The following is a 12,207-nucleotide window of genomic DNA, read 5'->3' as shown; positions in this document are numbered from 1 at the left end:
CGGAGGGGGTGACGTCACAACAAGGGCAGGAAGTAGTTGAGGAGTCGCGAATTTGTAATTATTCATTTTAATAAAAAAACACCCTTTGTGTGAGAATACACGATCGTAGGGCGGAACAGTATACAATTTTTTATAAAGATTTTTATGGTATATGTACTTGAGTATTTACTGATGACGATAAAAAACCTAATACAATAAATCTAACTACAGCCTAATTTGCGTGTAGAATTTGGAAGGGGGGAAAGAAATGTATTCTGTTTTTAAAACAAGGCTGTAAATACAGCATAATGTCCACGTGCTGTGGATACTTTCTCTAAGCACTGTAGATGACTACAACAGAAATTTCTATGGACAGGTCCAACATGAAGAGAAACAATCAGACATTTTGTATCAGCATGTAAACCTATATATAACATTTACACACCCACACCCAGAGCTTCTATTAACACCTAAAATCATAAAAGGCAATCCATGGTTTGAACCTCGAATCCAAAAGTTTACCCAGCCCTAGTTTGGGTGTATTAAATTCATGTTCATTTGATTCTTGGTCAGCAGCTTTCACTTTAAATCCAAACTGGACACGGCTGCATGTAGTGCCTGCGCGTATTCTGCCAAGAGAGAAATGCCGCCGTGAGTGGGATTTTGTTCCTTTACCACAAAGTCGCGGCTTGTGCCCGGCGCCCGGCAGTACCTTTGGGATTGTTGTGGAAAACGCAGTTGTTGGCGCAAGTGTCAGGGTGCGACTCCCAGAAGGAGGACGCGCAGCAGCACAGAGGCGGAAGGTCCAACTTCTTGTTGGCCATTCGGTCCCTCACCTGGGATCTCAGAGCGTCGATGTACCTGTGTACAAATCAATGGAGATTACACTTTGGTAAAATCTGATTAATGGATGGGTAATTGACTCCAAATAAAGTTCAGATGTTCCAGTAGGCTTTTCGTGACGTTTTGAAGGGCCTGACCGATGTATCGGCCAATATTTGAAAAATTGCCTTTTTTTTTTTCAGATTTATTTATTTTCACACATCCCCAAACATGGCGAAGCCAGAATGTGGCTAATGGGTGGGCCTGAAAATATCAGGGTGGGCCTGAATATTTCTCTCACAGAGCACAATCCTCCTGTCCCGACACATCGTATATTCAAATAAAATGCCAAACTGAATAATATGAAGTTCAGATCTTCCACAATTATGCCATTCTTAATATTCAATCAAATAAAATGAAAAAAAAAAAAAAACACAAAGAAACGCAAATAAAAAAATTATAATTTTCAAAAAATGTATACCGGCAAATATATTCATGAATCTCACTGGGTGGGTAGACTGTCAATCTGGATGGGCCTGTGCACACGCAGGTCCACCTATGGGGCTGTGCCCCTGGTAACAAATACAACATAAAACAAAGATACTGACATTCAAACACCCATCTCCCCAATGAAAAAAACATTTGCAGTTGTTTTCTCTTTGTTGTAAAAGTTTAACAAGTACTAAAGGATAAAGTATTGTAAAATAGTCCAATGCTCTGCCTGTAATTCACATCTTTATTGTTTTAAGCATCAAGGCACCATAAAACAAGCTCCAGGTTGTCGGAAATTCATTGAAGCAAATAATGGAATCAGCCTAAAAGAAATTAAAAAAAAAAAAAAAAAAACATGGGACGTAATTTTTCAAATGAACACTTCCAAACACACACAAAATGTTGCATGCTTTGCGTGAAAGCAAAAAGTGTGAGCAAAGCCTCCTAAAACACCTGAGCTTTGTGTTGGGCCATTGGAAGAAGGCCTGGTCACTACCTGCTGGCCACGATCCCTTTCTCCGTCTCCCGTTTCCTCCTCTCTAGGTGGGCCGCTCTCTCCTCCTCCTCCAGCTTGAGACGCTCCAGGACGAGCATCTCGCGCTCCTCCAGGCGTTGGCGGACGTGCGTGAGCTGCCGCGCGCGCTCCAGCTGCCGCTCCTCCTCCAGGCGAGCCTTTTCCTTGGCTGCTTTTATCCTTCAGGGTGCAGAGAAGTAAAGATTCCTTTACGAGTCGCGAGAGCCAACCACTGCTCTGTGTGGGATTGTCATCAGGTGTGCCGCGGGAAAGTATCCCATTTTTTAACCAACTTTTTGGGGGGTTGTTTTTGATGAAGTGTTTATTTCCCAGTGGAGACTTAGGATAAAAACTCATCATAAAACAAAGATAAAAACACCTTGTGTATTAATCCAAACACTATGACTTTGGTTTATGAAAGACTACTAGCTTAATGCTAAGACACAATGCAAAATGCCATAGACAAGCTAACCAAACTAGCACTGATGTTGACGTAATTAAAGATTGCACCAACTTATATTTGGACTAGGGATTTACCGGTGTTTTTTTCCACAGCCGCTACCAATTATTAGCAGCCAAGGAGGCCGATAACCGATTATTTGGAGCTAATATTAATTTGAAGTAAAAGGGACAATATTAGCTTCAACATTTTGAAAAGTACAAAATTCAACACGTAACTTTCAATGACTTTAGGCAGATTTTCAGATACGCAACTTGTCAGAGTGTGTGTCCCCCCCCCCCCCCCCCCCCCTTGACAAGACACTGTTGTTTTAAAATTCAAACAAAAATAGCAGAGAGCTCCCAGGCTCAATAGCATGTTTTAGATTTCAATAAATACTTCAACAAGCAAATAGCTACGAGATGTTTTTTAGGGTGAGTAACGTTTTCCAAAATGTCAATGGCGATCGTAAAACGAAGCGTGCAGAAAGTTTGACGAAAGTATTACGAGCTGTCAGTGTTGCGGTTTGTCTTCACCTCGCCGTCTTTTTCAGGTGCTTCCTGTGCTGGTTGTTGTCTTTCACGCACTGCCGCTCGACGCTCATGAAGTGGCGGCGGTGCATCAGGAACTGCGACTGCCGCTGTGGACATAAAAAATAAATCAATAAAATTCAGGAAATTTACTTCAAGTAATGAGACGACTCACCTGTCTTCTCAACTCCTCCTGGTCTTCTATAGACCATAGCACCTTCGAGGTTCTGGGGTCAGACGTCAAAGCGTCCCACCCACGTGCGCTTGTCTGAAACATATGATTGGAATCTGGGAATGTCAGACAGTTTTTGTGACCACTCTACCACCGTTGACAGCTACAGCCGTTTATATACGCATGACTTGTTTTTGCTTTTGAATAGCTGTGCTCTTCTTTCAACCAAATTGCAGGTTGCTGGAAAAATACAAAAAACCCAATAACATTACACTGTTTAAATGTCAGTATTTAGCTCCAGGAACTGCAAGTACCAAACCTTTGGTGGAAATGCGACTTAAGACTTTTGCACAATACTTTAAAAACAAATGCATTGCTGTAATTGGAACTTCCTTAAAAAAATTGGGTGTAGAAAAAAAAAAAAAAGGCCAAAAGGCAAAAAAAAAGGATAAAGGCCACATGGTCTCTTTGCCTGACCTGATTGGAATTATTTAAAGAAAAGTGAAGTTCAAGGATTATATTTGATACTGTGGGTCTTGAGATAAAGAGGAACTAAATGAGTCAAGAAGACTAGTTTGTTGTTATGCCATTACTGGTGGACATGTTCATGTTAAAATTTGAGGCTTTCATGTGGCTGGACACACCAAAACAGATCCGGCACTGCTTGCCGGGTGTCTAAACGGGTCGTATCTGTATTCATCTTCCTCTTCATCATCTTCCTCCCTCAGGACGTCACATTCGGTCATCTATTGAGGACAGTGACTATTTCATACCTCACATGATTGGCATTTAAAAGGAAGAATTGGAAGTGTGGTGGAAACACGTAGCACTCACATGTCTGGTGAGCGAGATCTTCCAGTTGTCCGCGGAAGGCTCTGACCTCTCGTCGGCAGACAGGCTGGTCTGGCAGCCTGCCAGTTTGAGCCGGACCTGCCTGGTACTGTCGTGGAGCTGGAAAACCATTTAGGAAAGACAATGTCAGATGTTAGTAAATCTTGTGAGATTGTTTTGCTTTTTCTTTAGGCTTTTGTTCTGTTTCTTGGTGATGGCACCACATGAGCACTTGGTGTATTCAGATGAAATCATTCATCTCACTGCCATCCCTAGTCACTTTAGGTGTGCCCCAGGACTCTGTACAGGGGCCTCTCTTCTTCATTACATGATCAGAATTCCCATCTGCAATATCACCCTCAAGTACAACACTCACTTTCATGACTATGTTGATCCCAGCCAGTTCTACCTCTTCAACAAATTCAACTCTCCCCCAACCACGCCTACCTCAAAGACTGTCTCAATAAAATCAAAGTTCGGTTCAGTGCATTGTCAGTAACTTAACCACAACAAAAACAATTTCCTATCACAGTGCTGCCTTAATCTTAGTGTGTTTTGACTAATCTGCTCTATATAGAAACATACAGTAATTACATAATCCTGCAGAATACAAAGAATTAAACAATTGGTGCGTTATAATAACGGAATGGGCTTTGTGCTTCAGATTCTGCTGCGCACACATTGGCCAACCAAGGTTTATAAAAGTATAACCCTCACAAATATATTACTACACAATGAATCGAGGTATAATGAAACACAGAAGATAAAGAATACAAACAGTTTCCCTAGACACTTTTTTTCCAATGTCCCCTCTGCACACGTTAAAAGTCTGGTGTCATCCGGAACAGCAGTACCTCATTTATGTTTGTCTTCCCGGGCACACGATGTTGTTTCGGGATTCCCCTGTTAACAGAACCCTGCAAATGTTTGAGAAGATGCTGTTAATACTGAAGGTGTACAGACAAGACAACTCATTGACTTACCGTCCAAAATAATGCCATGGACAGACAGTTCAGAATATTTACCACTGACTGTGCTTCCTGAAGCCGCCCCTTGCCGATTACAGCCACACGATGGCGCACTTGCGCTTGAAATCTTCGCAAACTCTCTTCATTCTCCCTCTGCTTCTCCGCCTGGAGCGCGTCAGTGTAAGAAGCCAAAGCCTAAGATATGAAACAACAACAAGTAATTGGGCAGTATCTGCGGTTTTCGAACGCATTCTGCTTCATACAATGTAAGAAGACTAAAACGAAAGGTAGTGTGATTAGTAGCGACTGCATTCGACAACAAGCAAGCTCCAGACACTCACACACGGATGCTGATCGAATTCTTGGCCGTCCTCCACCCAGGCTCCCACGGCCACGACCGTCTGGTTCCTCTCGGCCAACACCTTGCTGGCCCGGTGCTCTGTCCCCCGTTTGTTGGGAACTTTCTCCCGGATCTTGTTCGCCGTCGTCGCCCGGTTAGCAAGCATGGTTGCTAAGAGGTCGTTCACGCTCGCCCCGGAAAACTCACGAGTTATTCGTTGAAATAGTCTCAGGGAATAGGTTTAATCTTGCGTTCAAATCGTTTCATTAGTCAAAGAGGAAAACCAAACGGTAAACGTACGTTTACTTGTGTCGGAGCGATGTTAAGGAGATTTGAGTTTCGCTCGCTTGTCTTATTAGTCAAACGTCCCGACAGCTCACTGCTGCCCCCTAACGCACTGGAGCTGCAATCGCTGTCTTTTGCTCCCGGTCACAAATCGCTTTGTGACGGTAATGACGTCACACACACGTTTGGTTCACGTTTTTTATTATTTAAGAAATAAGATCATTTTAGCACATAGAAAGTTTCAGATGTAAAGATTACTCTGAGGGTCTCTGGTTCTGACAATCTTGCGCAGGGCATCTGAGCTTGGGCAAGGATCCAACTGAGCGGAGAAAGAGAGGAACAGAAGATTTGAATTGTACACATTTCAACTCTGTCGTTTACCAAAACGGCAGCACCTAAGCTCATTAAGTCTCTGATCAATTCAAGTGTGGAAATGTAGAAGCACAAACAACCTTTATGGACTGCCCAAGCTTGGCAAGCGCCGGCTTGTAGGTCTCCATAGTGACCGTGTCGGCGCCGATGACATCACTGAAGCACTGGTAGACGACGGCAGAGATGCGGTGGACTTGGCAGTGGTTCAACACTAATTAAAGAGCCAGTAGGACATAGCATAAAAAAAAAAGATTCTCAACCACTGGGCTACATTAAAGCACTACTTTTGAGATTGTGTAATGGGAAAACCTGCAGCTGGAAGTCCGGTGAGTATGTTTGGCTGCTCCAGGGCCGGGCACACACGTGGCCCGCTGAAAGCGGCGGTGTGGAGGGAACGCAGGAAGGGCACCGAGCTGCCGCAGAGGTAGTTGGCGCTCTTGTAGTCGGCCACGGAGCTGTCTGACAGGACGGTCACGTGCAGATCTCTGTGCTGCAGGCAGTCCAACACCTGAAATCAGTCAGATGCCACCCAAAAAATAAAATCAGTTCTTCCCACCATGTGACAACAAGGCGCTCTAAAATAGCCACGGGATGCTATCTCGTAAAACTAATAATACTTTTTTTATTTTATTATTTCTATTTTTCTAAAACTAACTCTTGATCATTTGTGCACACTCATGACAGACGATGAGGCACTCTAAAGTGGCCACGCCAGCATGCAGCTGCTGTCCACAAATGCTGGTTGTCACATTGGACTTTGAAGAAAAAGAAAAAAAAAAAAAATATATATATATATATATATATATATATATATACACACACACACACACACACACACACACACACACACACACACACACACACACACACACACACACACACACACACATATCACCGCTCTCTCTCTCGCGAGCATTTCAGCCTTTATCTGTGTTGTGTGCATGCTCACGGCTAACAACGAGGCGCTCTGAAGCAGCCAGGCCAGTCTGAATTCTCGGTACATATGTACAGGCTATTAAGTCGGATTTGAAAAACATTCCTTGCTCTTCAGTCTCTCTCAGTGACATGCGTGCACTTGCAGCCGATAACGAAGCAGGTTTGGCCCAGCTCGTTAGCTAACTGCATATTGCTAATATGCCGGGTAACTGCTGATGTAAAGGTGCTCAAATTCTTATCTTGTAGGGGAGGGGCAGCTGATTAAAAAAATAAAATATATGGAAAAGTCAAACCGTTAAAAAAACTGTTTACCACTATAGCTCCACAATTGAGTACTACACAGTTCTCAGACTTTGCACGTTTTCAGCAATTATCTTCAGATGTGTTTAATGTATTTAGAAACAAATCTCTGAATTCACTTAACAGCAGGGGTGTCCAAAGTTTTGCAACGAGGGCCAGATTTGGCGAGGTGAGAATGTGTGGTGGCTGACCGTTCAGCTTTAAGTTGCTTTAATTTTTCACGGCATTTGTTACGTCACCTTGTCGTAGTTTGCATGTTTCGTCTGGTAGTGACGCTTGGTAATTGAATTTCTTGAAAAAGCCAGTCACTTAGACACAGTTGTTTTGTATTTCTGTGCAAAGAAATATGACAATTTCCACTTGGCCTGGAAGCATCCCTCTCTGTCAACTTTCATTTTCTTCACTACAATCTCTATTTTAGAAATGGGCTGTAAAGGGCCACACAAGAGGTCATGCTGCTAGCAAGGTGTTCACTCTGACACCGAACACGACGTCGAGATGGGGTGTTCGGGAAGGCAGAGCACCCTCGGAGCCTATTTCCGATCCGAAAGCACCCAAGAGGGCAACCACAGGTCTACTGCCACCTGGTGGTCAAATATAAAATTACTTTTTTAACATGTATTTTGTACTGTTGTCAAAACTATTGACGGGTCACTCGTTATTAATTTTATGCTAGCTAGAGGCTGCGGGCCAGTAGAAATTTGAACAAGGGCCGCATTTGGCCCCTGGGCCGGACTTTGGACATGCCTGCTTTACAGGGTCTATAACAGTTACACTTTTGTCAAAACAAATAAATAAAAATACCTTTTCTGCCCACTGAAACTGCTGATCTTCAGCAACATAGCATGTCAACTGGCAGATTAGAACCTACAGAAGGAAAAACACAAGACATTGTTACTGTCACTATCATTGTTATTAATAGCATGGTCAAATTGAAGAGTGACTTGGGGAAGAACTTTTTTTGTTTGTTTTAAACTCACAGACAGCTCGTCCCTGTGTCGGTAGAAGACGCACGCCGACTGCTCGCCGCTTCCCGCCTGGCTCCTCTCGTTCCACACGGAAGCACGTCCCACCGCGTCCCACTTTTCCGAGGAGAGAACAAACACAGATAGAAACCCTGGCGAAGACCAGACCAGACCAGACAAGAGTGTTGACGTCTGCATGGGGGTAGGCGATGATTCTTGTTTATGCTGTTTGTGCTGCGTGTGCTCACTGGAAGCGTTGTGTCCCGCAGCGAGGATGAAATGAGAGCATATCAGCTTGTCTCCAGACTTCAGAGCATCACACACCTCAGGACTCCAATGTAGACGAATCTCCCTGAAAAAAAATGTACAAAAAGCTCAAAACTCAACATTAGGTACAGCTTCACAATCATAAAAGGGACATAATTGACTTTAAATGGACTTGTTAATGTATTACAAAAAGTTGTGACTTTGAAGTACCTGCCCACGATGATGGCAGCTATCAAATCATTTTAGACACGTTTATTCTACCAGGCTTGGTCTGCTGAGTGACATGGGTGTCAGCAAATGAGAGTGTATGTAGAGTGGGCTGTGATGAGATCAGGTTAGCGGCTGGCTGTTAACTGGTGAACCTTTAGCCAGTCTGTATACTGTTTGCTGCCAATGACTCGGAAGCTGGACTGGCTGAAGTTCCAGAGTAAAGGGCCACTTTCAAGCAGCAGCTAAGCCACCCGCATGTCACAGTCAAAAGGTAAGCAGCTAAACCACTAGCATGTCACAGTCAAAAGGTAAGCAGAGCTGCAGTGTTAGCAAAGATTAATTTTGGCGAACCACAAACGTCTTTGTAATTTGGCGGCTTGATGAAGATTCGCTGCCTTCACAAGTTGAGTTTAAATTTTGTAGGATGCACAGATTGACGTTAGCTTCTCGTGAGAGCATTGAGACACACATGCTATCGAGACACCTGGGAACGTTTGACATTGTGTGTGTGTGTGTGTGTAGGGGGGGGGGGCATAATATGTTTGCTTGTCTGTGTTAATGGTCGCAATGATGATTTCAGCTTCATCACACCATCTCTCCACATCGCCGGTTAGGTTAGCGAGCCCCATGTTTACCTCTTTTCCTCGAGTTCTTTGCGGATTTGGACGTCTTCTTCGTCCTCGTCGAGCTCCTCTTCATCGTCTTCCTCCACAGCCCGGGAGTAAACCGACAAAACCTCGCCAAAAAACGTGGCCATTGTTCAGCGAAAGTTCGGTTAGAGGGCGTTATGATTTAGCGTAGCGCCGGACAGGGAACACTTCCGGGTGCCTTCTACAAGTAACAATCATTTCAAAATAAATCATTGACCTTTTTAATTGAAATATCTGTTCGATTTTAATTTTCAGTAATAATTGTGTGTGTTTGTTTTAATGACAAATTGCTATAGTGGTATACTAATTGTATCTTATATGCAATTTTATTTTTTGAATTCTTACCTATGGACAATTCAGAGCTTCCGTCAAAAGGACGTCCTAAATCAAGACGGCGTCAAGTCGGTGAAAACAAACTGCTCATTGAAAAGCATTGAACTTTGAGTCGTTATTTGATTTGTGAGGATTATTTTGATTTCAAAAAGATCTGAAATGTCATCTGACAAGCATAACAATCTGACTAGAGAGGCAAAAGTGTGATTTTTTTTTACCACCTAAAGTGCTCATCACAACGCACCGCAGTCTTCTTCCATTCCAAACCGTCCAGTCCCACTCTCTTCGCGCCCTCGTGACGCAAGAATCAATTAAAAATACAAATGAAATTCACATTTATAATGTAATACAAACAAAATGAAGCACACGTTTTCAACTTATTTTTCGAATCCAATAAAGTGCATTTTTTACATTTCATGTACAGTAGTTCATTTTTTGCTTTTCAAATACAGTGCATTTTTAAGTGCAGTTCAGTGAGTACTGTACAATACATTTGGATTTAATCCATAAGAATTTTTCAAAAGATCTCTCCAAATCCCGTCATATTAACTCTGGAGTAGAGAATGAGTGAATGATTACAAACGAAGCCTACGTTCAGAATCATTCCCTAACTCAATATTTTTAACGTTTACAAAATTAATACAAAGCGCTTTTAAGTCCAACCATTTCTTATCCTTATGCAGAATACATGTATTTGTATTAAATGTAAAACAAACACGTTTGACAGGCTTGACTTTTTTTTTTTTATTTGAAAAAGAAAAGTACAGTAAAACTAATTCATTTTACATGAATGTTAAACATGCGCAGTAGAAAATAAAAAGGATCCGCTCTGAAACTGTAAAATTAAATGTCCCGTCACATTCCAACTCATTTCCAGCATCTGAACCTGAGAGGACGTGTCCCGCAAAGTGTCATTGTCCTGATGGATAGCGTGCGTGAGTTCATAGCGGTTTGGGCAGATTGGTCACGTCCTCCAGACACTCGTTGTATGCCTCCTGATAATCTTCGTGAGGTTTGATCATGATCACGCAGGTGGGCCTCTTGGAGCCCGCGGATGCGCCCAAGTCCTGCAGAGACAGCGACAAATTAGCCACGTAGTCTCGACTGGCTGGTGGACGCTTGAGTGAAGGAGAAGACGCCGCACACAATTGTGAGGGGCGACTCACCACTTTGGATGGGATGTAGGCATACGGCAGGTTTTTGTCCTCGCACATGACCGGCAGGTGACAGTAGACTTCGATGGGCAGCGTGTCGCCGGCTAACACCACGATGCTGCACATCAGCCAAAACACGACAACGATACAGAGAGATTTCCAGCAGCCACTTTCCCATGATTTAAACAAAGTGAACGACTACAGTGCAAAGAGTGACCAAACTACGGATTTTGGGGAATATTTTTTTGTCAACAGATTTCTTTAAAAATGCTTGCTTCTATTAGCATTATTGCCACTCCCAGTTGAAGTTCAAACAATGAGAATAAACAATTCTGTATTTACCAAGATCACATAAAAGCATTGGGCTAATAACTAAACTAGCATCAATGCTGTGGTACCTATAACCTTTTAAGTGATGGATATTTGAGCAGGGACAGTATAGAAGCACATATTCACAATAAAACAACATGACCAGGCTTAAAGTCTTCATCCTCTGCAAAAAAAAAAAAACCCAAGTCACATTACTGCAGCTTAGTTGTGAAACCCTTCTTCCTGCACAGTGTGCATCTGAGTTATACTAATTCAGAAAACATGATACACAGACTTAAAAAAAAAAAAAAAAAAAATCTAATTATGTTCCATTAATGTTTTTTTTTTACATACAATACTATGTTGTACTAACACTTGACTGCACAAAGACACGGGGTGTTGTGACTTGGCAGTACTTTAGTTTTTATTTTTAAAATGTGGTGTTTTTATGAGGGGGTTACAACACAGACTACTTGATATTAGTTCGATTAAGCTTGTAAAGCTTAGGAAGGGAAAGAATTTCGAAAATCAAGGTACCACTGACGAGGAAGACGACCATGACTCACCCTTTCTCCCCCTTTCCAATGAACTTCTGAACTTCTTTCACTCCTCTGCGGATGTTCTTCAGTTTGGAAGCTTAAAAGACAGACATCATTTAAATACACATCATTAGTAAAAAAGTAAAAAGTAAAAAAAGATGAAAACAAAAGGTCTTATCATTAGTTACGAAGTACTGCTCTAAAACACATACTTTAAGACAACGTCGCGGCATTTAAAGCTCCAGATGGAGAGTCGAACTAGTCATAAAATAAACAAGGTTGCAGATTAAATGGTAAACGTTACCCTTTTTGACGCATTTGTAGAGTTTCTTGCTGAGCTTCCTGGTGGCTAGCGGCTGCGCGATCGCGTTCACGTTGGCAACCAACTCCTGGTAACTCTTCTCTGACTTCTCGTGACCGTCGGCCGCCGGGGCGTCGGCCGCCGGAGCGTCCTCCTTTTCCTTCTTCACCTTCGTCATGTCCGATCTCCAAAATCAATAATAGATCGTTTTTATTTAACTAATTAGCCGCACTTTAGCTCTGCTAACTGTGTGGGGAACGGGGAAAAACACGTGTGCTTCGGGGTTCTTCTTCTGAAACGGTGCTGGAACGCAGACAACCACAGCGCCTCTACTGGATCGGAGAGTAACAGTAACAAGAATAACAGCCGTAAAAAGAAAAAAACAACTAACAGCAACAACTACAACAACGTGATTTCTTATATTTTCTCCGGCCACTTAAAATTTGAGCCTTGTGCATAATAATGGCAAAAACACAGGACGAAAGTTACTTTAGAAATT

The 12,207-nt window shown here is 42.6% G+C and overlaps 3 protein-coding genes across 6 annotated transcripts; all 3 read right to left on the bottom strand.

The window, feature by feature from the left end:
* Nucleotides 1-51: 51 nt before the first annotated feature.
* ccdc15 (coiled-coil domain containing 15) lies at nucleotides 52-5,470 on the bottom strand. 4 transcript variants are annotated; one of them, XM_086057209.1, is made up of 10 exons: nucleotides 5,089-5,466; nucleotides 4,763-4,942; nucleotides 4,634-4,717; nucleotides 3,783-3,899; nucleotides 3,593-3,694; nucleotides 2,952-3,044; nucleotides 2,783-2,886; nucleotides 1,790-1,987; nucleotides 692-840; nucleotides 52-608 (listed from the first exon to the last, which is right to left on the bottom strand). In XM_086057209.1, exons 1-10 carry the CDS (start codon nucleotides 5,251-5,253, stop codon nucleotides 559-561), a joined length of 1,242 nt encoding a protein of 413 aa, XP_085913335.1. In that variant the 5' UTR covers nucleotides 5,254-5,466; the 3' UTR covers nucleotides 52-558. The 4 variants fall into 4 exon arrangements, with proteins under 4 accessions (XP_085913335.1, XP_085913336.1, XP_085913337.1 ...); XM_086057210.1 differs by having other exon boundaries at nucleotides 4,634-4,696; nucleotides 4,805-4,942; nucleotides 5,089-5,462; XM_086057211.1 differs by lacking the exon at nucleotides 3,593-3,694 and having other exon boundaries at nucleotides 5,089-5,467.
* An 86-nt stretch (nucleotides 5,471-5,556) lies between these two features.
* On the bottom strand, nucleotides 5,557-9,434 carry psmg1 (proteasome (prosome, macropain) assembly chaperone 1). The gene is made up of 8 exons (XM_086057219.1): nucleotides 9,418-9,434; nucleotides 9,058-9,253; nucleotides 8,194-8,297; nucleotides 7,961-8,097; nucleotides 7,785-7,847; nucleotides 6,054-6,252; nucleotides 5,825-5,955; nucleotides 5,557-5,691 (listed from the first exon to the last, which is right to left on the bottom strand). Exons 2-8 carry the CDS (start codon nucleotides 9,177-9,179, stop codon nucleotides 5,614-5,616), a joined length of 834 nt encoding a protein of 277 aa, XP_085913345.1. The 5' UTR covers nucleotides 9,180-9,253; nucleotides 9,418-9,434; the 3' UTR covers nucleotides 5,557-5,613.
* A 690-nt stretch (nucleotides 9,435-10,124) lies between these two features.
* Nucleotides 10,125-12,036, bottom strand: nhp2 (NHP2 ribonucleoprotein homolog (yeast)). Its single transcript, XM_086057223.1, has 4 exons — nucleotides 11,712-12,036; nucleotides 11,435-11,504; nucleotides 10,572-10,677; nucleotides 10,125-10,472 (listed from the first exon to the last, which is right to left on the bottom strand). Exons 1-4 carry the CDS (start codon nucleotides 11,884-11,886, stop codon nucleotides 10,347-10,349), a joined length of 477 nt encoding a protein of 158 aa, XP_085913349.1. The 5' UTR covers nucleotides 11,887-12,036; the 3' UTR covers nucleotides 10,125-10,346.
* Nucleotides 12,037-12,207: the final 171 nt, after the last annotated feature.

Source organism: Filicampus tigris, chromosome 17 (assembly GCF_054856515.1).
Source record: "Filicampus tigris isolate MCC_2025a chromosome 17, RoL_Ftig_1.0, whole genome shotgun sequence".
Classification (NCBI taxonomy): domain Eukaryota; kingdom Metazoa; phylum Chordata; class Actinopteri; order Syngnathiformes; family Syngnathidae; genus Filicampus; species Filicampus tigris.
Note: the sequence above shows the minus strand (reverse complement) of the source record. Positions and strands in the feature narration are given on the sequence as shown.